Source organism: Aotus nancymaae, unplaced genomic scaffold (genome assembly GCF_030222135.1).
Source record: "Aotus nancymaae isolate 86718 unplaced genomic scaffold, 86718_ANA_hifiasm-v0.15.2.pri h1tg000029l, whole genome shotgun sequence".
NCBI lineage: Eukaryota > Metazoa > Chordata > Mammalia > Primates > Aotidae > Aotus > Aotus nancymaae.
In genome coordinates, this window is record NW_026988442.1 from 11,029,952 (window position 1) to 11,056,485 (window position 26,534).

General features: G+C 49.2%; 1 protein-coding gene across 3 annotated transcripts; it reads right to left on the reverse strand.

Annotated features, from left to right (window-relative positions):
- Positions 1-2,007: 2,007 nt before the first annotated feature.
- On the reverse strand, positions 2,008-24,862 carry TRIB3 (tribbles pseudokinase 3). Of its 3 annotated transcripts, none has more exons than XM_012455253.2 (4): positions 24,553-24,862; positions 13,215-13,505; positions 8,305-8,597; positions 2,008-3,367 (listed from the first exon to the last, which is right to left on the reverse strand). In XM_012455253.2, exons 2-4 carry the CDS (start codon positions 13,503-13,505, stop codon positions 2,875-2,877), a joined length of 1,077 nt encoding a protein of 358 aa, XP_012310676.1. In that variant the 5' UTR covers positions 24,553-24,862; the 3' UTR covers positions 2,008-2,874. The 3 variants fall into 3 exon arrangements, with proteins under 3 accessions (XP_012310676.1, XP_012310674.1, XP_012310677.2); XM_012455251.2 differs by lacking the exon at positions 24,553-24,862 and adding an exon at positions 18,972-19,049; XM_012455254.3 differs by lacking the exon at positions 24,553-24,862 and adding an exon at positions 17,387-17,467.
- Between the last annotated feature and the right edge of the window lie 1,672 nt (positions 24,863-26,534).

Here is a 26,534-nt window from a genome sequence, read left to right on the forward strand (position 1 = left end):
CCCAAAGTGGCTGTGGCAGGGGAAGAGAGGGATGAGGCTCACTAGCTCTCCCTTGCTTCAGCCTGTTACTGCTACACACAGCACATTGGTCAGAACTAGTCATGTGACTGTAAGGGAAGCTAGAAAATGTAGGGGAGCACCTGAAATATTGGGATGCCTGTGTTTGCCACAGCGAACTTCCACAAATATAATTAATTATGTCATTTGCATGGTTATCTGTTTAACATCTGTCTCATCTATGAGACTGTGAATCCTTGAGGGCAGGGGCACATCCGTCGCATGGCACCTGGCCTGTAGCAGACGTTCAGCGGTGGTTGTTGAATTGCTAAATGAATGAATAATCTGGCAGGTCACAATAGGATCTTTTGTGTTCAGCCCCCAGTGGCAGAGACAAGCCTCAAGTAAGTTTCTAACAGTCCTTCCCTTTGAGTAATATACATGTACTAATTTGATAGTGTAAAATTCATATACAATGATGATTTAATGAAGACAAATAGAACACAAAAGTCCTCACTAATTAGGGTTGGGGTGTGGTGACATCCACTATTTGATGAATGAATATTACATTTTTTAATTATTATCATTATTATTATTATTTTGAGAAAGAGTCTTGCTTTGTTGCTCAGGCTGGAGTGCAGTGGTGCAACTTGGCTCACTGCAATCTCCACCTCCTGGGTTCAAGTGATATTCCTGCCTCAGGTTCCCAAGTAGCTGGGATCACAGGCGCACACCACCACGCCTGGCTATTTTTGGTATTTTTAGTAGAGATGGGGTTTCACCCTGTTGGCCAGACTGGTCTTGAACTCCTGACCTCAAGTGATCTGCCAGCCTCAGCCTCCCAAAGTGCTGGGATGACAGGCATGAGCCACCATGCCCATCTGATATTACATTTTTTAATGGGCACTTTTCATGTGGCTGCATCTGTGTAGCCTTGTCAAAAGTTCTGCTTCAAGGCAAAACCAGATGAGTCTTTTTCTCTGTTGTGAGGTCTTGGATGAGTCTTCTGCTCTCTCCAAAGCTCATTTGTCTTTTCTGTAAAATGACAGGAGCATCTACCTCACTGAATTCTTGTGAGGTGTAAATGAGTCTCTTTGTGTAATGGAGTAAAGTGTTGGCACGGTATCTGCCCTTTTCAGCCCCTCCGTTCCCCTTGCTCCACTGGTAGGTATCAGGCCAACTTTCAGCTTGGAGGCAGCTAGGACAGGGTCTATTGGAAGCTGGGAGGGGCAAGGTAGAGAGGTCAGGGGCTGCCCCATGAGACCCTAGACACAACTAGGCTCTGTTCTGGGCAATGCTGGGTGCACAGAGATGAGACTGACTTGTCCCAAAAAAGAGATGCAGGAGCAACTTTCATTGCCGGCTTATTATGCCAGGCGCTGCTTGTTCTAAATGCTTTACACAAAGTACTCATTCAGGTTCTCATAAGTTAGGTACTATTATTGTCCCCCATGGTACAGTTGAAGAATCTGAGGCACAGAGTGATTAAGAAACTTGCCAAGGGTCAAACAGCTATTGAGTGCTGGAGCCAGGATTTAATTCTGGGCAGCCTGACTCCAGAGTTCTGAGTTCTCAGGTAGTACAATGCCCCTGCCTTCTTCCTCTGGTCACGGACCTCTCTAATGTGACACCTGCTATAGCCATTGGGCCAGCAGTCTCAAGGGACAATGCAGTCAAGAGACAGAAGGAACCTGGAGAGCCGGGGTCCTGCTCACAGCCTGGAGTTGAATGGACCAGCACTGAAGCCCACCCTATCCACTGACTTCTTGCTTTGTGTGAAACATATTTCTGTCTTGTTGAAGCCATTTCGACTCAGAAAGTACCCTAATAGAGACACCGCTGCTGCCAGAAGAAACAGAGGGCGTGCAGGAAAACCCGCTGGGCTCCAGGTAATCTGTTCTCACAAACCACTCAGCCGAGGTTGAGACACTGGGGGCCAGTTTTGAAGGCAAGGAAAACTGATAAAAGATGGTTGGAAAGGATGGAAGAAATCACCTAGATAAATGAAAGTATTTCATAATTCTCCTTTATTAGGCACAGGTGAAAATACATACTCATGGTTTCCAAAACCTAGAGTATTGACCTGGGATCGTGGACCCCAACTGTTCCCAGAACAGTCCCACCTGGGACTTTCCAGGTGGCCACAGGACAGACCCTGCCTAATCCTGTCCCTCAACCTTGGTGCTCAGGTCAGAAGCCCCATGGTTGACAGGCCTGGACCCTCATTCCAGAACATTCTTGAGTTAGACAATAACTAGCCTCATAGTTTGGATTCTTATCTCTGGCCCAAATCCCGGGCTTGGGCCTGGAAAGAGAATCTCTTGATGAAGAGGACAGAGATGCTGGGAACACAGGTCCCAGAGTGAGCTGGGCTTGGGTCCTGAGTTTCAGGGGAGCAGCCTGGAACCTTTGGCGCAGGGATATCTCCCTTTCTCTGAAAAGGTACAAGATAAAAATGCAGCTGGTTTGTTTGTGAAACGGATTGTCCTTCGACAGAGGTGCCTGAACACCAGTACCAGTGGAGGCTGACACTGGCACAAAGTGTACCCAGTGTAGACAGTGACCGATGGCCATAGAAAAGTGTTGTCAGCTCAAGAATCCCAGTTTGTCATCTCTGTGAGCAGGGAGTATTGTCTCCTTTGCTCACTGCTGTGTTCCCAGCACCTAGAACAGGGCTTGGCACTTAATACGCACCCAAGCAGGAATTGCATGTGTGTGGAACAAAGCAGGTGTGTACACAGCACACTCCACTCAGGCTTCTGCCTTTCTCCCTTTTGGAAGGCACTGAAGGTTTGGCTCAGTTCAGAGGCAGGAGAAAGCTTGGAGCCACCCCAAACTCAATCCAGTGTTGGCAGCTGAGCATGTAGTGGGGTGGCCCTAGCCATACAGAACCAATTCTCTGTCTTCCTGTTCTTCCTTGGCTTCATCCAGCCCTGGTCCATCAGGGACCACCTGGTCAGCCTCCCAGAGATGGGATCGGGTTGGGGCTGAGGGGATCGGGTCCTCCCGAAGCCAGGGGTGCAGGAGGATGCTTGTGGCTGTAAGCCGCTCAGCTGGCTCCCGACGAAGGAGGCAGCGAACCAGACAGCGGGCAGGGGCTGAGAGGCCTGCAGGCAAGGCATAGGCCCCGCGGCGGATCTTGCCAAAGAGCAGGACAGGCTCTGAGTCCTGGAAAGGGTAGCGGCCGGCCAGCATGGTGAAGAGTGCCACGCCCAGGCTCCAGACATCCGCTGCCTTGCCTGAGTATGATGCCCGTGAGCTGAGTATTTCAGGTCCCACGTAGGCTGGGCATGCGTTCTTATCCCACAGGGAATCATCCGGCCCGGTCAGCACACAGGTGTCCTCCAGGTTCTCCAGCACCAGCTTCTTCCTGGGACATGGGGAGAAACATAAGGGTCAAGTCCTACCCAGAGCCCCCATGCCACTACCCCATACTATCCCCTTAGTGGCATCCACTTTCAAGTGCCTGTTGGTCTTTGACAGACACAAGCCAGTCCTTTGATGTCTGATCCTATTTTATAGAAAACTAAGCCCAGGCTCAGAGAGGTTAAGTCATTTAAGGCCACAGAGCAATTAAATTTAAACTAACATTCTGAACGGAATAAATTTCTCAACAGTCCCTTGAGAAGGGGACTGATTAAGAGAGGCTTAACTCTTTTAGCCCCTCTTAAACCAGATGCAAACTTAGGGTCCAGGCAGGTATAAAATGAGAGAAACAGGAAGTGTGCCAGACATTTCAGCGCAAGCCTGCCTAAAAAGGGCACCACTAACAACACATTCTAGGGTTTATCAAGTGTCGGCTGTGTTCTTCGCCCTTGGCCCAGCTTATTACCTGGCTTATCTCCTTCTATCCAGGCTACAACCTGCAAGGAAGACACCATTTTACAGCTCTAGAGCATCAGCCTGGGATGGGAACCCTGGCTCGCAGATACCCAGAGCCAGTGCTGTGACCCACTCTTGTAGTTTTCACGATGGCCCCATGTTCCCATTCTTTTCCCCAAGAGAAGTCAGGAATCCTATTTTAATGAAAAAGTCCCCATTTAAAAAATATTGGCAACCAGTTTCAATAAAAAGCACGAACAGGTGAGCAGGGCAAAAAGAAAAGTGTGTGTAAGGCTGGGTGCGGTAGCTCAAATCTGTGATCCTAGCACTTTGGGAGGCTGAGGCAGGTGGATCACTTGAGTTCAGGAGTTCAAGACCAGCCTGGGCAACATGGTGAAACCCTATCTTTTTTTTTTTTTTTTTTTTTTAAAGATGGGGTTTCACCATGATGGCCAGGCTGGTCTTGAATTCCTGACCTCAGGTGATCAACCCACCTCAGCCTCCCAAAGTGCTAGGATTACAGGCGTGAGCCACCGCGCCTGGCCAGGTGAAGCCCTATCTCTACGAAAAATACAAAAATTAGCCAGGTGTGGTGACTCGTACCTGTAGTCCCAGCTACTTGGGAGGCTGAGGCAGGAGGATATCACTTGAGCCCAGGAGGCGGAGGTTGCAGTGAGCTGATAGCTCCACTGCACTCTAGCCTGGGGGACAGAGTGAGAACCTGTCTCAAAAAAAAAAAAAGCGTATCCTGCCATTTGCAATTTTCTACTTTAAACAACTCCCACAGAGCACTCTAAGATGACTTTAATAGTAATCATTCTGTTACCACTGCTATTAATTCTTCTTTATGGCACCACTCCCTGGGTGTCCATTGGCATTTCACAAATACTGACCAATCCTATGAATCACAGTATTGAGGGATGAGGAGTGTCAGCATTATTGGCCCATTTTACAGATGAAGAAACAAAGGCTCAGGCAGGTGAAGTCATTGCTCAGGGCTAAAAACCCAGTAAGAAGCAGAACCCAGGATTTAAACACAGGTCTATCTAACTTACGGTCTCTCTTCTACCAATGACTCATGATTTTTCTTTTCTTCTTTAGAGACAGGGTCTCACTCTGTCACCCAGGCTGGAGTGCAGTGGTGCAATCCTAGCTCACTGCAACCTCAAACGTCTGGGCTCAGCCTCCCAAGTAGCTGGGATCACAGGTGTGCACCAGCACACCTGGCTAATTTTTCTAAATTTTTGTGCAGATGAGGTTTCACTATGTTGCCTAGGCTGGCCTCGAACTATGGTGTTCAAGCAGTCCTCCTGCTTTGGCCTCCCAAAGCACTGGGATTACAGGTGTGAACCATCAGATGATTTCTTGAAAAGAGCAGGAAGCACGTTCTCTCTTCCAGAAGGTCTGGGGTAGTTGTGTCTACTCTGAGCTTAAAATATGTTTGAAGTTACGCACTAGCTTAAAAATCATTATAAATTCTACTTCTTTAAAAAAAGCATGCTTCTTTTACTATAAAATGTAGACAGAAATATTAATAGAAAATCAGCCTTTGGGGCTGGGTGCGGAGGCCCACACCTATAATCTCAGCACTTTGGGCCGATACAGGCAGAGCACTTGAGGTCAGGAGTTCAAGACCAGCCTGGCCAACATGGCAAAACCCCATCTCTATTAAAAATACAAAAATTAGCCAAGTGTGGTGGTGTGTCCCTGTAGTCCCTGTAATCCCAGCTACTTAAGAGGCTGAGTCAGGAGAATCGCAAGAACCCAGGAGGCAGAGGTTGCAGTGCGTCAAGATCATGCCACTGCACTCCAACCTGGGCAACAGGGCGAGACTGTCTTAAAAGAAAAGAAAATTAGCCTTAGGCAAGCACCACAGTAATAACTGCTACAGGCAAGATGGATGGCTGCTAAAATTAGTGGGTGAAAGTTGAGCAAAAACAGGATATTTATATGCTTAGCTTACCTACCCCAAGGTATTTATCCATTACAAAGGCTAAATTAAAAACTTTAGAGGAGAGAAACCTGGCAGGTCCTACTCTAACCAAGTGATCAAGGTTACAACACAGTAACGACTATCAACTCAATACATCTCCTGATATGGCGTGGAGAGGAGCCTATTAATTCTGTGTTGTTCTTGCCCAAAATATATAACCACGGCTGGGCGCGGTGGCTCACGCCTGTAATCTCAGCACTTTAGGAGGCAGAGGTGGGTGGATCACCTGAGGTCAGGAGTTCGAGACCAGCCTGGCCATCATGGTGAAACCCCATCACTAAAGAAAAAAAAATATATATATATATACACACACACACACATATGTATATATATATAACTGCAATCTAACTTTGAGAAAATATCAATCAAATCCAAATTGAGGGACATACAAAGTAACTGATCAGTACTCTTCAAAAGTCTCAAGGTTATGGTGGGAGCAGTGGCTCACACCTATAATACCAGCACTTTGGGAGGCCGAGGGGGGCAGATTGCTTGAGCTCAGGAGTTCAAGGCCAGCCTGGGCAACATAGCAAGACCCCATCTCAATTAGCCAGGCGTAGTGGCACACACCTGGTGAACCTGCTACTCAGGAGGGTGAGGTGGGAGGATCACTTGAGCCCAGGAGTTCGAGGCTGCAGTAAGCTATGATCACACCACTGCACTCCAGCCTGGGTAACAGAGTGAGATCCTGTCTCAAAAAAAAAAAAAAAAAAATCATGGGTCGTCAAAGACAGGGAAAGACTGAGGAACTGTCTCAGATTAGAAGAGGCCAAGGAGACCACTGATAACTAAATTGGGATCCTCACTGGATCCTGCACAGCAAGGGGTGTTAGTGGGAAACTCGGAAAACTGGAATAAATTTGCGGCTTAGTTAATGGTACTCTCCCAAGGTTAATTTCTTAGTTTGGGTAATTGTACCATGGCTATGTCAGTTGTTAACATTGGAGGAAACTAGGGGAAGGATATATAAAAAATCTTTGAACTATTTTTGTAGGTTTTCTAAAAGTCTAAAAGTATTTCAAGATAAAAAGTTTTAAAAAATGTAATGGGGTCACACTCCTTCCTCCACAGAAAAATTCTGTGTAACTGGCAGCTTAGTGCACTCCCTGACACATCCTGGATGCCCTCAGGAGTCTGGAGAGGGAACAGGAGGCGAGTCCCTCTGCCCTCCCGCCCCCGGAAGAATTATCTTTTAAAAATTTTTCTTAGCATCTAGGCCAGGTGCAGTGGCTCACACCTGTAATCCCAGCACTTTGGGAGGCTGAGGCAGGTGGATCACCTAAGGTTAAGAGTTTGAGACCAGCCTGGCCAACATGGCAAAACCCCATTTCTACTAAAAGTAGAAAAAAATTAGCCAGGCATGGTGGTGCGTGCCTGTAGTCCCAGGTACTCAGGTGGCTGAGGCAGGAGTATCACTTGAACCTGGGCAGCAGAGGTTGCAGTGAGCCAAGATCGCGCCATTGCATTCCAGTCTGGGCAACAGGGGGACACTCTGTCTCAAAAAAAAATTTTTAGCATCCCAACCTAGAGAAGGAAGATTATCTTTTAACCAAAAAGTACTAATTCTCAGTTTCCCAGAAAAAGTTCCTGTGTGGGGAACCTCAGACCCTGTCTTGTTTTGACTGTGGTCTTGGAATCCTGAAAACACCCTAACAATCCAGCCCTTTTCCCTACTAATGGGGAAACTGAGGCTTGGAGACACTAGGTCACCCAGAGTCAGTTGGTAAGCCCAGCCAGGACCCCTGTCCCTCTAGCTCAGATTGAATTAGGACCCAGGCTCTGGTTCAAATCCCAGCTCTACCATTTATTCGCTGTGAGATCTTGGGCAAGTTACTTGAGCTCTCTGGACCTCAATTTCCTTGATCATATGAGGATAATAATAATGCCTTTCTCGCGTTTGTAAGGAAGGAGACCACGGTAGATAATGCGGCGATGCTTTCATCACTGTCAGCTACTATGACTTTCGCATCTCAGTGCCCGATCCCAGCATCCCGAGAGGCTCCCAAGAGGACTTAATCAACTCTTTTTTTTTTTTTTTTTTTTTTGAGATGGACTCCCGCTCTGTTGCCCAGGCTGGAGTGCAGTGGCACAATCTTGGCTCACTGTAACCTCTGCCTCCCTGGTTCAAGCTATTCTCCTGCCTCAGCCTCCCGAGTGGCTGGGATTACAGTTGTCAGCCATCACTCCTGGCTAATTTTTGTATTTTTAGTAGAGACACTGTTTCACCATGTTGGCCAGGGTGGTCTCGAACTCCTGACCTCAGGAGGTGATCTACCCGTCTTGGCCTCCCAAAGTGCTGGGAGTACAGCCATAAGCCACGGCACCCACCCAGCGTGAGTCAACTCTTCTCTGGTTACCAGACAGGGGCTGCTGGTTACTCCAGCCTCTCTACTTCTTGCCTAAGTTACTTTGTTTCCTGGGCCTCAGTTTCTCTCCATCATGGCCCACCCCCTGGGTGTGTCTGTGACTAGGATCTCTGCAACCACACTCACCTCTCACAGTCAGTAAAGACAAAGCGACGCAGCTTGAGATCACGCAGGACCAGACCATGCTGGTGACAGTGCGCCACGGCGGTGGCCATCTGGCGGAAGAGCGCAGCAGCCTCAGGCTCAGGGATGCGGCGGCGGTTTCGCACCAGGCTGTGCATGTCTCCGTGGGTCCGAGTGAAAAAGGCATAGAGGAGCTGGGTACCAGCCAGGACCTCAGTGGGCCGAGCCACATGCTTGTGTGGGGGCAGCCGCACGTAGGGCTCCAGCACGGCCAGGGCCTCGTGGATGGGGTACACCTGTGGGCAAAGCATGGTGTGAGCACAGCTGGGGACTCCCGGGAGCTGAGGCTGGTATTGCAAACATTGCAAACAGTCACAGCTGACCTGTTAGACACTACCACGTGCTAGCCATTACACTAAGTGCTTCACTTACCAAGTCATTCAGCCCTTACCACAGTCTTATAAGTAGGATAACTAGCTTCATTTTATACTTAAGGAAGCTGAGAGGCCTCACAGCCAGGATTTGAACCTGTGCACTCCATTGTCTGTGCTTTTTTTTTTTTTTTTGAGACAGAGTCTGGCTCTGTTACCCAGGCTGGAGTGCAATGGCACAACTCAGCTTACTTCATACTTGGCCTCCTGGGTTCAAGGGATCCTTCTGTCTCAGCCTCCCGAGTAGCTGGGATTACAGGCATGCGCCACTACAGCCAGCTAAGTTTTGTATTTTTAGTAGAGATGGGGTTTCACCATATTGACTGGGCTGGTCTCAAACTCCTGACCTCAGGTGATCCTCACACCTCAGCCTCCCAAAGGGCTGGGATTACAGATATAAGCCACCGTGCCCGGCCTTTTGTTTGTGCTCCTAACTGCTATGCTATATGGCCTCAAACATCAGATAACTGAAAAATAACAAATCACTCAAACAGAAAAATAACCCTCAAAGCATCCTCCAGAAGGGCAGATGATGCAGAAGGCACCTGATGCTCATCACCCTCACAGCTCCTGTCCTCTAGGCTTGACTGCCAACCTTTATTCAGCAAGCTGGCCCTGGGCCTGCGTGGCCAGCCGTGTGTCCAACTGCACTGACAGTCATGGACTCTGCTCCCCCGTGCCCACTGGGAAACCAATGCCCCAAAACTAAATTTTGAAAATGCGGACAAGTGTTGCAAAGGAACCAAGAAAGATGCAGTAATAGAGCGTTTTGTTTTCTTTTTGATTGTTGTTGTTGTTGTTTGAGACAGAGTTTTGCTCTTGTTGCCCAGGCTGGAGTTCAGTGGTGCAATCTTGGCTCACTACAACCTCCGCCTCCCGGGTTCGAGTGATTTTTCCTGCCTCAGCTTCCTGAGTAGCTGGAATTATAGGCATGTGCCACCATGCCTGACTAATTTTTTGTATTTTTAGTAGAGACAGGGTTTTGCCATGTTGGCCAGGCTGGTCTCGAACTCCCGACTTTAGGTGATCTGCCCGGTTTGGCCTCCCAAAGTGCTGGGATTACAGGCATGAGCCACTTCATGTGGTCTGGAATACAGTATTTTGGAAGGGGGCACCCATTTTAGAAAGTATGGTTCAATAGGGACTCTGGGAAAATGATCTGAATGATTCAGAGATGCCCATGGAATAAGCTTTCCGAGTAGGGACATAGGCAGTGCAAAGGCCCTGAGGCAGGAAAAAACCTGGCCTGCTCTAGAGACCCAACCAAAAATCAGTGTGGCCAGAAAGGGGTGAGGAAGTGAAAAAGAACATGGGATGAAGGTGATGAGGTTGATGGGAAATGTGTTAAGGGTCTATGGGCATCACAGCAAAACCTCGCCCTAGCCTGAAAGATGTGTCCCATTTTACCGATGGTAAGACTGGGTTCAGAAAAGGAAATGACTTATTAGAAGCCAGACAGCTAATCAGTGGCAGAACTAGTATACTCACTTCTTTTTGTCTGACTTTAAATCCTTTGCATGTTGTGTTGACTATGCCATGAAGAAAAATAAATAAGACACATATATATTTAATCCGTGATAAAAAAAAAAAAAAAAAAGTTGAAGTACATGACTTTAAAACCCAGTTGGGCTGGGCGCAGTGGCTCACGCCTGTAATCCCAACACTTCAGGAGGGTGAGGTGGGAGAATCACTTGAGGTCAGGAGTTTAAGACCAGCCTCACCAACATGGTGAAACCCTGTCTCTACTAAAAACACAAAAATTAGTCAAGTGTAGTGGTGTGCACCTGTAATCCCAGCTACTCTGGAGGCTGAGGCAGGAGAATCACTTGAACCTGGCAGGTGGAGATTGCACTGAGTCAAGATCATGCCACTGCACTCCAGCCTGGGTGACAGAATAAGACAAACAAACAAAAAAAGCCAGTTGGGGTGACATGGGGGAAATAACCCCAAAACAGAGATTGCCTTTTTTTTTCAGTCAGGGCGAGCTCATTCCTGCCCCCGTGCACTTACACTTGCTGAACCTGCGCCTGGATGCTCTTCCACTAGACCACGAGGCTGACTCCTTCCATTCGTTCAAGTCACTGCTCAAACGTCACCCCTCAGAGAGGTCTTCCTGGACCTCCCTTGCTAAAATCACCTGCACTCCTGCCCTCCTTGTCCTCTGATCTCCCTGTTCCCAGATTTATTTTTCTCCATAGTGCTTGTGATTACCTGACACATTTTTTTCTTTCTTTCTTTCTTTTTTTTTTTTTTTTGAGACAGAGTCTTGCTCTGTTGCCCAGGCTGGAGTGCAATGATGTGATCTTTGCTCATTGTAACCTCCGCCTCCCAAGTTCAAGTGATTCTCTTGACTCAGCCTCCCAAGTAGCTGGGACTACAGGTGCACACCACCATGACCAGCTAATTTTTGTATTTTTAGTAGAGACAGGGTTTCACTATATTGGCCAGGCTGGTCTTGAACCCCCAACCTCATGATCCACCCGCATCTACCTCCCAAAGTGCTGGGATTACAGGCGTGAGCCACTGTGCCCGGCCACCTGACACGTTTTACTTATTCACTTGTTTATTGTCTGTATCTCCCACTAGAATGTCAGCTTGATGAGAACAGAACTTTGTTTTTAACCACAGCATGGTACACGGCACATACGGGTGCTCAATGAAGTTGTGTTGATTAGTGAATAAGGTGATCACTTACAAAGACAGGATATTGATCTTTCTACACACCAACCAGAAAAGCTAAGGAAGTGTGGAAATGATCGTTCAGTGCCCGTGTTGCACACTGGCATGGGGTGAGTATGTTCCAATGGATTTTTGCCAATGTTTCTGGAGAATCGGGGCCCTGTGAACGCATGGTGCTTCTGTCCTGAGCCTGCTTGCATTATTCCTCTTGCCACAGACTCACCTCCACAGGGGGAGTGGAAAAGAACCTGTGATGCTGCAGGAAGGGGACCCAGAGTTCCGGGCTCCTTGGGGCATCTGGTTAGAGCACTGGAGAGCTGCGCACAAGAGCCCTGGTGACGCTAGGGGCTGGACTCTGTCTGGATCTACCCCCTGCTCACTGCATCTCCATCAACAGAGCAAAGCTCTGCTGCTGCTCCCAGGAGGAGGAGGCTTAAGTCCTTCTGCCTCTCTGTGCATTCCCAAGGGACCCAGGCCTACGCTACTGTCCCTTGTGTAACCAGGTCCCCTTATCCTCCTTATGCTTACCTGCCAGGACAGCCTGCCCTGATTGTGTCTGAAACACTTATCCTACACAGGCACATGACTCTCTGGATTCAGCCCCCCAGGCCCAATCCTAGCTCTGATACCACCTGACTCTGTCATGTGGCAAGTAATAGGCTTTCTGAGTCTCAGTGTCCTCTATCTGTAAAATGGGCACACTGATAGTAACCACCTCATTGGTTGTGTGAAGATGAAGAGACTGCGCACACGAAGCAATCAACATGGTACTGGGTGCGCAGTGAATACCTACGGTTACATTTTTATTCTCATTTCTGTCCTCTTGGACAGTCACTTGCCAGTGTCCTGCATGGGCTGACCCTCGGGGGCCTTGACCCTGCCCATTTCTGTAAAATGGCCCCAGGTTAGGCTCCATCACCCCTGGGGTCCCAGGAGGTGTTTTTGTTCTTGTTGATTTGTTTTTTGTTTTTTTTTTTGAGATGGAGTCTTGCTCTGTCATCAGGCTGGAGTGCAGTGGCGCAATCTCAGCTCACTGCAACCTCTATCTCCTGGGTTCAAGCGATCCCCCTGTCTCAGTCTCCTGAGTAGCTGGTACTACAGGCACGCGCCACCACACCTGGCTAATTCTTTGTATTTCAGTAGAGACGGGCTTTCACCATGTTGGCCATGATGGTCTCAATCTCCCGACCTCATGATCTGCCTGCTTCAGCCTCCCAAAGTGCTGGAATTACAGGCATGAGCCACCGCACCTGGCTGTTCCCAGGGGTTTTGATGTCTACCATGCCCTACCCTTCTCTTGTGCAAACATCTTCAGTGGCTCCGCACAGCCCAGTGGAGGCCCCTTGTTAACACCTTCATGACCAGCTGCTGCCAACCCTCATGTCCTGCCCGTTTCTGCACACCCTCTTCACCATGGCCATAGTGAAGTCCTTTTCATGCTCTAAAGTGCTATACCCTCACTTTTCTAGGCCTTTGCACAGCTGTTCCCCCTGCCTGCAGCTCTCGTCTGCAGCCACTTCTACCTGGCTAACGTCTGCTCGGCCTTTTCTGTGTCCCATGATCCCTAAGCTCTACTCCTGCAGCGTTTAGCACCCTGTAGGGCCTAAGCGTGAACTCCTCCAGGACTGGGGCTCCATCTGGTTTACCTCTCTGGTATCGGTCCAGCAGGTGCTCACTGGATGCTTCCCCACTAAACACAAGAATGAATGGGCATAAGGACCACTCTGCACCCTGGCAATCCTTTAGAGGTTTCCTTTCCAGGCCTCCTGTGATGCTGGGGGACAGTGGCCTGTGGACACGTACCTTGCAGGTATACTCAGTGCTTGTAGGGCAGTGCAGGGCCCGGTAGGCCCGCCCGCCCTCCTCGGGCTCCAGGAGAACATAGGGCCCAAGACGGGAGGCAGTGGCCACGGCGGCTGCACGATCTGGAGCAGCGGGTGGGCTCAGGGGCAACAGGCAGGGGGGCAGCCTGGGCTGGGTCCCGCTTCGAGCTCGTTTCTGGACAGGACACTCAGCGTCTAAGTTGTCCTCCAACTTCAACCGCTTCTTCCTGGACAGGGAACCTGCAGGAGCAGCCAGAGGAGTGGCTCGCATCTAGCAAAAAGGGGAGAAAGGCAGTAAAGTGAGACTGCTTGGTGGCCCCTTCTTTCCCCTGCTGGTGGGAGGGTATGGGGCACAACATTTATCGGGGCGATTTGGCAGTGTGTGTTAAAATGACAAAGTCACATATCCTTAACTGGGTGTCCCACTTCTAGGAATTTATCCTCCAGTTAAACGTCTCACAAAAATTTAAATACGGTAAAGTCTGTTTATCAGAGCCTTGTGTCCAATGGCAAAAGCAGGAAACATCCCAAATGTCAGGCAGTAGAAAGCTAGTTAAAACATCATGGTATAGCCATACAGCAGAATACTACACAGCTCTGAAAACGGACAAGAAAGCTCTCTATATACTGATGTGTACTGATCTCCGAGATGTATTAAGAGAAGAAAGCCAAACACAGAATTATGTGTTATAGAATGTGTTTATGTTTTCTTTAAAATTTTCTTCCCCAAGAGGTGGGGCCTTGCTACGTTGCTCAGGCTGGTCTCACACTCATGGCCTCAAGTGAACCTCTCATCTCGACTTCCTAGTAGCTGGGACTCTAGGAGTGAGCCACCACACCTGGCTATGCTTTTGTGTTTAAAAAGAATATATAGCCGGGTGCGGTGGCTCACGCCTGTAATCCCAGCACTTTGGGAGGCCGACGTGGGCGGATCACAAGGTCAAGAGATCAAGACCACCCTGGCCAATGTGGCGAAACCCCGTTTCTACTAAAAATACAAAAATTAGCAGGGCATGGTGGCATGTGCCTGTAGTCCCAGCTACTTGGGAGGCTGAGGTTGCAGTGAGCTGAGATCACACCACTGCACTCCAGCCTGGCGACAGAGCAAGACTCCATCTCAAAAAAAATATATATATATAGATATATAAAATATATATGTTATATTATATATATATTTGTTTGAATATGTATAATCTCTCTTTCTCTGGAAGGATGCATAAGATTAGGAGACTCTTACTATCAGAGCTCACTTGCAGTCTTGACCTCAGTGTTCAAGTGATCCTCCTACCTCAGCCTCCCAAATAGCTGGGACTACAGGTGTGCACTATGATGCCTGGCTAATTTTTGTATTTTTTGTAGGAATAGGGTCTCACTATGTTGCCCAGCTGGTCTCAAATTCCTGAGTGCAAGCAAGCCACCTGCCTCCGCCTCCCAAAGTGTTAGGATTACAAACGTGAGTGACTATGTTTGCCTGACTCTTTATAATTTTGAATTTGAGCCATGTAAATGTATTTCCTGGCTGGGTACGGTGGCTCATGCCTATAATCCCTGCACTTTGGGAGGCCGAGGCAGGTGGATCATGAGGTCAGGAGTTCAAGACCAGCCTGGTCTACATAGTGAAACCCTGTCTCTACTAAAAATATGAAAATTAGCTGGGCATGGTGGTGCATGCCTGTAATCCCAGCTGCTCAGGAGACTGAGACAGGAGAATCACTTGAACCTGGTGGGGTGGAGGTTGCAGTGAACTGAGATCGCACCACTGCATTCCACTCTGGGTGACAGAGCAAGACTCCATTTGGAAAAAAAAAATACAATTAGCTGGGCGTGATGGAACATGCCTGTAGTCTCAGCTACTCAAGAGGTTGAGGCAGGAGAATTGCTTGAACCTAAGAGTCAGAGGTTGCAGTGAGCCACGATCGTGCCACTGCACTCCAGCCTGAGCAACAGAGCAAGAGACTCTGTCTCAAAAAAAAAAAAAAAAGTATTTCCTAATCAGGAATTTACATTTAAGGAAATAAATACCTGCTTGAAAACACGGCTTATTCCTAAAAATTATACTAAAGAAGATCAACTAGTCTCGTAATCCATGGGTCTAGTACATTCACAGATGAGAGATATGATCTTGTTCATCCACTTAACACTGGGTGCTAGGGAAGAGCAGTGAGTTTGACAGCATTCTTGCCATCAGGATCTTCCAGTCCATTTGGAGGGCAGATGAGTAATAAAATCACATCCAAGGCTAGGTGCAGTGGCTCACACCTGTAATCCTAGCACTTTGGAAGGCCATGGTGGAAGATGGCTTGAACCCAAAAGTTAGAGACCAGCTTGGGCAACATAGTGAGACCCCGTCTCTACCAAAAAAAATTTGTTAAATTAGCTGAGTGTGGTGGTGGATGCCTGTAGTTTCAGCTACTCGGGAGGCTGAAGGGGGAAGATTGCTTGAGCCTGGGAGGTTGAGGCGCATTAAGCCATGTTTGTGCCACTGCACTCCAGCCTCCTCTCTTGCTCTGTTGTATGTGGTACTTCCAAGGCCAAGGTCGATGCTGGAGCTCCAGCAGAACCAGAGAGGCCTCTAGGTTTTTTACACAGGAGATAAATAACCGTCTATTTCATTTTAGCTGTTGTTAAGTGGCTGTTTCTATATTACAGCTGAACAGCTGAGCCTAATCCTAATTAACACATAATGGGATTTGGAATTATCCAAAGGCAGTGGGGAGCCACTGAAGGATTTTCAGCAGGGGAACATCATTCCTTTAGGGTGGATTTGAAAGTACAACACAGCGGCAGTGAGACTAGCTAGCAGGAGTCTAGGCAGGAGAAGGTGACCTAGGTGCTAGGTGGAGACACAAAGTCAAGGGCTCATAGGAGGAGGATCAAAAGGACTCAGTGGCAGACTGGATGGATCGGATGGATTGGATGTGGGGGGTGAGGGAGAGGGTGGAAGCAAGGTGAGGTCCAGCCTTTGGATCCTGCAAGGAAGACAGTGCTAGTGGGAAATAAAGGTGCAACCTTTGAGAAGTGCATTTTGACAATATCAAAATGAAAAGTAGGCTGGGCTCAGTGCCTCATGCCTGTAATCCCAGCACTTTGGGAGGCTGAGGCAGGAAGATCACTTGAGCCCAGGAGTTTAAGACCTGCCTAGGCAACGTAGCAAGACCCTGTCCCGAAGGAAAAAAAAATCATCTGGTCATGATGGCACACACCTGTAATCCCAGCCATGCAGGAGGTTGAAATAGGGGAATCACTTGAGCCCAGAAGGTAAAGGCTTCAGTGAGCCATGGTCAGGCACTCTAGACTGGGCAACAGAGTGAGACTCTCTCAAAAAAACAAAAATGAAAAACGTGTGAGCTTTGATTCAGCAATTAATCCCACTGCTAAGAATTGTGTGTGTGTGTGTGTGTGTGTGTGCGTGTGTGTGTGTAATGATGCAAATACAAGGTTATTTCTGCAGCCCTTGTGACAGAAACAATTGGCGGTCTATAATTATAAGACTGGTCACATAAATTATACTTCATCCACACAATGGAACAATCTGCAGCCATTTAAAAGGTTGAGGATGCTCTTTATAGGCTAATTGGAAGGATCTCCAGAATGAACTGTTAAAAAAGTGAAAAGAAAACCACCATCCACGCAGCTGTGTGACTGTGTGTGGGGTGGCTGAAGGAGAGGGCAGTGGCACGTCAGGGCAGGAAGGTTCTCTCTAGAACCCATCTGCCCACCCACTGAAACTCCATTCCAAGGGGGTACATGCCCAGGTATGAGCAGGTGTGAGAGAGACCTCAGTCTGGTTAAAGACTTTCCCAACAGTTCAAGGCAGGATTAACAGGGAAACATCAGAGTCAGTTACCAGACAGAGGCCCGCTTCTCCAAGTACACCGCTCTGAAAAACAAGAGCTGCCTCGGAAGGGAAGGCCTCCCCATGAGAGTGAAAGGTCATGACTTTGGTTTGGTAAGAATGCAATAAGGGGTGGCTGTAGTCAGATATTCTTGGGTTCTAATCCTGTCTCAGACCCTTTCTGGCTGGCAGGTACCCCTGGTCAAGTTCCTCAAGCTTTTGGAGCCTCAGTTCCTGTAAAGTGGGAAGGGGATGCAGAGCTTACAGGTTTTTAGTGATGATGAAATGAAAACACAAATGAAGAGCTTAGCATGGACCTGTTGCAGGGTAGGTGCTAGGAAGTGGTCACTATTAGCACTCATCCTGTTATTCTTCACAGCAAGATGCTTAAGTACCATCCTTGGGAGTCTTAGAAAGCACCCCAGGTAGGAGGTGGGGATGACCATTCTCCTTACGTCTCAAGACTGTTCTGAGTCCTGCAGGATGATACCTGGCTGTGCACATGCTTTGTGCCCTGTGCAGCAGGAGACTGCCTGCAGCCCCTCTGGCCTGTGCCACATCAGTACTCCAGGCTGCCTTGGCCCCAGCCATCCCTCAGAGTCCGGTGGGGCCTGGGATAAGCTCCACCCAGATGTGGACAGATGTGGTAACTGAGTCTATAAATCTTGAGCAAGGCATTTTGCAGACCTCACTGCAGAATAGAATCTGTGCTGTGGAATGAAAACAGCCCCTAATATCTACCTCTTGCTGTTCCCTGCCACACTTAGGACCCAGGGAAATGAGGGCGGGTTACATCAAGCACACACACACAAACTCAGGGCTGACAGGTGTGCACACATTCCTGAGACACTGTGTCTAAGCCAGCCAGCGACAAACACATCCAGGGCAGACAGACATTAAGTGACACACCCACTCTCACACACTCACACACACAGCCCTCCCAGCTATCACACCCATGGTCTACACAAGCAAGGCCGCACCCTCAGCACCTTCACCCCGCCCCGCACCCACCCTTCCCTGCCCCGTAACCCCCATCCCCCATGCAGCCAGGCCCCTCCCCTGGGAGCCAAAGTGAAAGGCGGCGGATGCCCCGGTCAGGAGGTTCATCGGAAATTGAAGGGCGGCCCTGGGACAGGAGGCGGGTGAGGCAGAGGGAGGGAGGAGGCTCTCGTCCCCCGCCCTCCCTGGTCTACAGGCACAGCACACACACTTACACACGCGCACCGTTCACCTGCAAACCAGGAGCCACGCAGCGGGGAGAACCGGCGGCCCTGCCCGGCCCCGCCTCCCGCGCCGCGCCCTCGCTCCCCCTCGCCGGACTTCTGCACCCTCGCTCCGTCCGCGGCCCGCTCCCAGGGCACCCCAGCCCTGTCCCGGCGGTGTCCTTTGCACCGCCAACCCCTGCCACCAAGTGCCCAGTCCTCCACACAGCTCTCACCATCCTCGGAGACACAGGTCCCCGGGACCCACCGTCACCCAGAACTCTCCCCTACAGGTTCACGCGGAGTCCCGCAGAGCCCCCAGCACCCCCACAAAGAGTCCTCCAGTGCCCCCCACCAGCCCCTCACCTCACCACACGACTTCCCTGTTCCACATTCACGCAGAACAGACCCCCACAAACCCTCCTCTAGGGGTGACAGCCGGAGCTCTCCATCCCCGGCTTCCCCAACCCAACTCGGGCTACCCCACGCCCACGGGGCCGCGTCGCCTGAGGCCCGGGGGAGCGCTCGGCCCAGGAGGTCCCCCGGACAGCAGGGTCTGTTAAAGGTGTGTGTGTTTGTGTGTGTGTGTAACATGCAGCAACACGCAGATGCCCAGAGGCTCCCGGCGCCCCCTTCCCCGGCCGCCCCCTCCAACACCCCAGCCTCCGGACGAGTCCACTGTTCGCCCCCCGCCGAGTACCTTGTCCAGGCGTCCCGCGTGGGTCCTGGTGCCGCCGGTGCTCAGGGCCTCCAGGGCACTCGCAGATGGGCCGGGCCTGCTGCGCTGCTGCCGAGCTCGGGATCCCCGTCTAGCTCCAGCCACGGCCCCAGTCCCAGCAGCGGACGCCTGCTGAGCCGCCGCCACTTCGGCTGCGAGTCTTGTGCGCGCCCAGCTCCCGGCCCGGGTGATGTAAACTTGAGCTAATCAGCCGCCTGTCTGATGCCCTCAGGCCCGGGATTGCACCATCCCCCATGCTCCGCCTCTCCAGGTCACCGCCAGGGCGCGCTCCGCCCGGGCCTCTCCCGTTCGCCCCGGCCGCTGGACCCGGGGACCCCACCCTCGCCGGCCCACTGGGGGTGTCTGGTCTCAGTGCAGACACCAGCCACGGACTCTCCCTGTCACCTTGGAAAAAAAAATTTGCTTTTCTGAACCTCAGTTTCCCCAAGAACATTCTTCCTTCTCAGGATGGTGCTTAAGAAAAAGAGCAAACAGTGACTGATGTCCGGGTGCTTCCCCATTTATAAAGCACGTTCCCACCACTGCCTTAGAAAACCTTTAGGAGAAGTGGACAGGCGGGAATCTCCATTCTCCCCGTTCTACTGCGAGCCAGCCTGAGGCCCAGCTATGGGCAAGTGGTCCAGAAACTTCGGGAAGGCTTAGGGACCTAAGAACTGACTCTGGGCTCAAAAGAACCAGTGTGGCCGCTGGGTGCGGTGGCTCACGCCAGTAATCCCAGCACTTTGGAAAGCCGACGCTGGTGGATCACCTAAGGTAGGGAGTTGCAGACCAGTCTGACCAACATGGAGAAACCCCGTCTCTACTAAAAATACAAAATTAGCCGGGTGTAATGGCACATGCCTGTAATCCCAGCTACTTGGGAGGCTGAGGCAGAATAATCTCTTGAACCTGGGAGGCAGAGGTTGCGGTGAGCCGAGATCAGGCCATTGCACTCCAGCCTGGGCAACAAGAGTGAAACTGCGTCTCAAAAAAAAAAAAAAAAAAAAAAAAAGAACCGGTGTGGCGCCCTGGCGAGGCCTGAGGTCTTGTGAGCTTCCCTGCGTTCCTTTGCTAGAGGGAGTCCAGCCTAGTGGTGAAGAGTCCCTAGAGCCAGCTGGCCTAAATGTTTCCTTCACCTCCGCTCCAACCCACAGTGCTACCCCAGAGAAGCTACCTAAAACCCTGCCTCAATTTCCTTCTCTATAAAATGGGCTCATAATTGCACTCACTTCATAAAGTTTTTGTAAGGGTTAAATAATTTAATATGTGTAAGACGCTTAGAACAGTGTGTGGCACACAGCAGATGCTCAATAGTGTAAACACTGGAGACAGACAGGAAAAGGAGCCTTTCATACACTTGCACCCTGGGCCTGGGAGGACTTGGTGTTACTTGCTTTGCGAAATCTTGGCTCACCACAACCTCTGCCTCCTGGGTTCAAGTGATCCTCCTGCGTCAGCCTCCTGGGTAGCTGGGATTATAGGCATGCCCCACCACATCCGGCTAATTTTGTATTTTTAGTAGAGATGGGATTTCTCCATGTTGGTCAGGCTGGTCTCGAACTCCCAAACTCAGGTGATCAGCCCACCTTGGCCTACCAAAGTGCTGGGCCCAGCATCTTTCTTAGAAATCCCTTTTAGGCCAGGTGCAGTGACTTAGAGGCCTGTAATCCCAGCACTTTGGGAGGCTGAGGCAGACCTCCCAAAGAGGTCAGGAGATCAAGACCATCCTGGCTAACACGGTGAAACCCTGTCTCAATTTTTAAAAAACACAAAAAGTTAGCCGGACATGGTGGCACGTGCCTGTAGTCCCAGTTACTCGGGAGGCTGAGGCAGGAGAATCTCTTGAACCCGGGAGGTAGAGGTTGCAGTGAGCCAAGATCGAGCCATTGCATTCCAGCCTGGGTGACAGAGTGAGACTCCGTCTCAAAAAAAAAGAAATTCCTTTTGATCTGAATTCGCCAGTGTCAAAAAATAACTCCTCAGCTGGGCAAGCTGGGTCATGTCTGTAATCCTAGCATTTTGGGAGGCCAAGGCGGGAGGATTGCTTGAGGCCAGGAGTTTAAGAATAGCCCAGGCAACATAGTAAGACCTTGTCTTTACAAAGAGAAAAAAAGAGCGGGCATGGTGATGTGAGTTTGTGGTCCCAGCTACTCAGGAAGCTGAGGCAGGAGGATCACTTGAGCCCAGGAGTTCAAGGTTACAGTGAACCGTGATTGTGCCTTTGTACTCCAGCTTGGGTGACAGTGAGATTCTGTGTCAAAAATAAATAAATAAATAAATAATTCCTCTAGGCAGAGGCTGGACTGGAAGCAGGGTGGAGTCATATTTGTTTTCCTGTATCCAAATCCCTGGGGACCAGTTCACCTGTGTCCCAGAGCCTTCAGGGCATATCAGGGTATTCTGGGATCTCATTTAACCTTGGTGACTCCCCTGCTGAGGAGGGGTGAATAAACTCATTTTCAATCCCGGGAAACCGAGACGGTTAGGAAGATCCCACAGCTGTAAGGGGTGAAGAAAGGCGGGAGGGTAGTTTCCTGGGGACCCCTCTGAAGGTGTGCTGGGTGTGTTTGCACATACTTAACGTTGTTTTGTGCTGTGTCACCCTGTTTTTTTTTTTTTTTGAGACAGAGTCTCTCTTTGTTGCCCAGGCTGGAGTGCAGTGGTGCAATCTCGGCTCACTGCAACCTCTGCCTCAGCCTCCCGAGTAGCTGAGACTACAGGTGCCCACCACCACACCCGGCTAATATTTTTGTATTTTTAGTAGAGACGAGGTTTCACAGAGTTAGCCAGGATGGTCTTGATCTCCTCACCTCGTGATCCGCCCGCCTCAGCCTCCCAAAGTGCTGGGATTACAGGCGTGAACCACTGTGCCCGGCTGTCACCCTCTATTATAAATGCTGGGGACTCAGCAGTGACCAGACTGACCCATCCCTGCTCTCACAAATCTTACAAATCAGTGGAGAGACAGACCATTATCAGGAAAATGAAATTGAAATTATGATTATGTAAAATAGATTGCATCATGCATTTTCTTGAATAAAACAGGAAAGATTTGTTTTCTGTCATGACTGAGGATGGCCATTTTCAGCAGGGCTTATGAGAAAGGTGATGTTTAAACTAGAAGCTGAGGGAAGAGAAGGGGTAAAGAGTACAAAGATGCAAAAGGGAGACAGAGAAAAATAGTAAGTCACCTCCATTCTGCAGACAGAAAGAGTCAAGGTAAGGGGCCTACCCAAGACAAGCCAGCTGATTGTATAAGACTGATTTCAGGCGGGGCGTGATGGCTCACGCCTGTAATCCCAGCACTTTGGGAGGCCGAGATGGGCGAATCATCTGAGGTCAGGAGTTCGAGACCAGCCTAGCCAACTTGGTGAAACGCTGTTTCTACTAAAAATACAAAAAATTAGCCAGGCGTGGTGGCATGCACCTGTAACCCCAGCTATCGGGAGGCTGAGGCAGGAGACTTGTTTGACCCCGGGAGGCAGAGTTGCAGTGAGCTGAGATTGCAACACTGCACTCTCAACAGAGTGAGACTCCATCTCAAAAAAATAAAATAAAATATTCAGTAAGATAAAAAATTCTCAGTCACACCAGCCACATTAGCCATGCATGATGTGCTCAATAACCACATGTAACAAATGGCTACTGCTCTGGTTTAGATGTGTCCCCCAAATGTCATATGCTGGAAACTTAATCCAGCAGTATTGAGAGGTTGGGAACTTTAGAGGTGATTGGATCATGAAACCTCTGCCCTCATGAATGGACGAATCTACTCATGGATTAATGGATTTGTGGGTTATCATTGGAGGAGAACTGGTGGCTTTATAACAAGAGGAAGAGAGACCCAAGCATAGGATGTCAGCATGCCCAGTCCCCTTGCCATGTGATGCCCTGTGCCACCTCCAGTCTCTTGAGAGAGTCCCCACCAGGAACAAGGCCCTCACCAGATGTGCCCCCTCAATCTTGGACTTCCCATCCTCCATAGCGGTAAGGAATAAATTACTTTTCTTTATAAATTTTTCAGTTTCAGGCATTCTATTATAAGCAACAGAAAACAGACTACAGCCACTCCCACCGGGGGTGGTGGCTCACGCCTGTAATCCCAGCATTTGGGAGGCCAAGGCAGGTGGATTGCCTGAGATTAGGAGTTTGAGACCAGCCTGGCCAACATGGAGAAACTCTGTCTCTACTAAAAATACAAAATTAGCTAGACATGGTGGTGCATGCCTCTAATCCCAGCTACTCGGGAGGCTGAGGCAGAAGTGCTTGAGCCTGGGAGGCAGAGGTTGCAGTGAGCTGAGATCACACCATTGCACTCCAGCCTGGGCAACAAGAGCAAAACGCTGTCTCGAAAACAAACAAACAAAACAAAAACAACAACACAAACCACTACCACATTGAGCATTACGACCCTGGACCAAGAATTCCTAACACATGGTCCAGGAATACAGCAGAGGTGAAGAGTCTAGGTAGGCTGGAGTTTGACTCCTAGATCCACACCATAAACACCAAATAGCCTCGAACCTCGGTGTCTGCATCTATAAAATGGAATTAATTATACCTCCCTTGCAGTGCAGTCATAGGATTAAATGCGTTGAGGCTGCCTCGTGTCATAGTAAACCACATTTCTTGGGTTCAAAACCACAGCTATTTTGGGCAAGTTACTTCAGCTCTTTGTACTTCAGCTTCCTCATCTGTAAAACGGGGATAAACAACAGTCCCTACCTCACTGGTTTGCACGAGAATTAAAGGATAATATTTGTGAAGTGTCTGGAATATAAATGCTATACAAGTATTTGTTTAGAAGTGAGAAAAAAAATAGTGACCAACACCTTAAAATTAAATGCAAAAATGTGCTCTTTTCTGGAGAGAGAGCCAGGCTTTTATGAATTTCTTTCTCTCTAGGCTCAGAACATCTTTCTACTCAGGTTTCTGAGCCCAGAAGGCTGCTTTTCTCTTTGCTGTAGTTTTCTTTTTCTTTCTTTTTTTAGACAGTGTCTTGCTCTGCTGCCCAGGCTGGAGAGAAGTGGTATGTGATCTCGGCTCACCGCAACCTTCACCTCCCAGGTTCGAGCAATTCTCCTGCCTCAGCTTCTCTGGGATTACAGGTGTGCACTATCATGCCTGACTAGTTTTTTTTGTATTTTTAGTAGAGACAGGGTTTCACCACATTGGCCAAGCTGGTCTTGACCTTAAATGATCCACCCACCTCGGCCTCCTAAAGTGCTAGGATTATAGGCATGAGCCACGGAGCCCGGCCTCTTTGCTGTAGTTCTGATGAATTCTGTCTCTGAGCCCCAGCCCTGGGATGAGGAGTTCAGAGGGCTGAGCTCGGAGGAATGAGAGGATGTGGAGCCCATAGCAATGACATGAGCCATGCCCGCCTCCTTCCCTTCCACCTGGGTGTTCCTGGTGACTGCCATATGCCTAACATCCCACCACAGGTGTCCTTGAAACTTTTCATTTCCATACATTTTCCCACAAAAGTGACACGATGCCTTAGAACTTCCGGTTTCATTCCAGGTCTGGCTGAAGCCTGTGAGATTGCGGACAAGTCACCTACCTTTGGGGGGTTCTCAAATTTCTTTTTTGTTTTGTTTTTTGTTGTTGTTGTTGTTTGAGACGGAGTTTTGCTCTTGTTGCCCAGGCTGGAGTGCAGTGGCAAGATCTCAGCTCACCGCAACTTCTTCCTCCTGAGTTCAAGCAATTCTCGTGCCTCAGCCTTCCTGAGTAGCTGGGATTACAGGAGCACACCACTACACCCAGCTAATTTTGTGTTTTTAGTAGAGATGGGGTTTCTCCGTGTTAATTAGGTTGATCTCGAACTCCCAACCTCAGGTGATCTGCCCACCTCGGCCTCCCGAAGTTCTGGGATTACAGGCGTGAGCCACCACGCCTGGCTCAAATTTCTGTAAAATAAGAAGAGAAAGTTGGAGTAGGTCAGTGTTTTCTGAAATATACTATGTACAACAATGGCAGATTGCCAGAGGGCTTTAGGGTCTCCAGTTTCTGTACGAAATAACATTGACTCATAATTGTGATGCACTTATGCCCTTTCAGTTTTCTTCCTGTTTCTCCAAGGACTCAGGGAGAAAGTCTCATTTAACAGCTTCTATGTTTTTAATGCCTCTCTTGTTAAGAATGAGAGAGCAGAATTCGGCTTGGAGCCTTCAGGAAGAAACAGGATTTAGCTAAAATGGAATAACCTTGTTCTGCTTTTCTCGTATTTAATTTTATGCTTACCTCTTCTTTATGTCAAATCATAGCATTCTATTTGAGGTCAGTGATTTAAAATTTTCATGGTAAATAAACTTATCTAAGTTTTTAAAAATGAGCTGGTTGAGGTCGGGCACGGTGGTTCATGCCTGTAATCCTAGCACATTGGGAGGCCGAGGTGGGCAGATCATGAGGTCAGGAGCTCAAGACCAGCCTGACCAACATGGTAAAGCCCCATCTCCACTAAAAATACAAAAATTAGCCAGGCGTGGTGGTGCATGTGGTTTCAGCTACTCAGAAGGCTGAGGCATGAGAATTGCTTGAACCCATGGAGGCAGAGGTTGCAGTGAACTGAGATCACACCACTGCACTTCAACCTGGGGACAGAGTGATACTCTGTCAAAAAAAAAAAATATATATGAAACTAATATAAAAAAGGCCAGGTGCGGTGGCTCATGCCTGTAATCCCAGCACTTTGGGAGGCTGAGGTGGGCGGATCATGAGATCATAAGATCAAGACTAGCCTGGCTAACATAGTGAAACCCCCTCTCTAATAAAAAAATACGAAAAATTAGCTGGGTGTGGTGGCACGTACCTGTGTTCCCAGCTACTTGGGAGGCTGAGGCAGGAGAATTGCTTAAATCTGGGAGGTGGAGGTTGCAGTGAGCTGAGATCGTGCCACTGCACTCCAGCCTGGGTGACAGAGCGAGACTCCATCTCAAAAAAAAAAAAAAAAAAAAATATATATATATATGTATATACACACACACACACACACACACATACATATACATGTGTATATAAAATAAATAAACGGCCAGGCTTATGCTTTTCTTTGGGAGCCCTTATCTAGGAGGCTGGGCACCTCTCTTCTCTGTCGGCTCCTACCATCCAGATCATGTAGGCTGGTCCTCAGGAGAGGCAGGAAGGCCAGCCTGGCAGTGGCCCCAGTGGGGGCCTGGGATTCTTCCTGAGAAAGGCTATTCTCGTGCCTGTGGGTGGAGCATGGCCCTGTGTGGAGACCTCCCTTATGTCAACTCATGTCATGTCATCCTCAGACTTCCCCATGAAGCTGCTGTTTTCATCCCTGGAGACAGATGAGTAAACCAGGTCTCAGAGCAGTGACATCAGCAGCCTAAGGAGTGAGGGGACAGTGGGATGCAGAGCCAGCTGGCCCGGCTCAAAATCATGTGGTCTCTTGTCCACTGCCTTGGACAAGTCGCTTAGCTACTTGAGACCCACGGCCCTATCTATAAAGCGGGATTGATGACAGTGTTCTCCTGTAGGGTTACTGAACTGCTTATTGTGATTGGGATTTTTTTTTGAGAG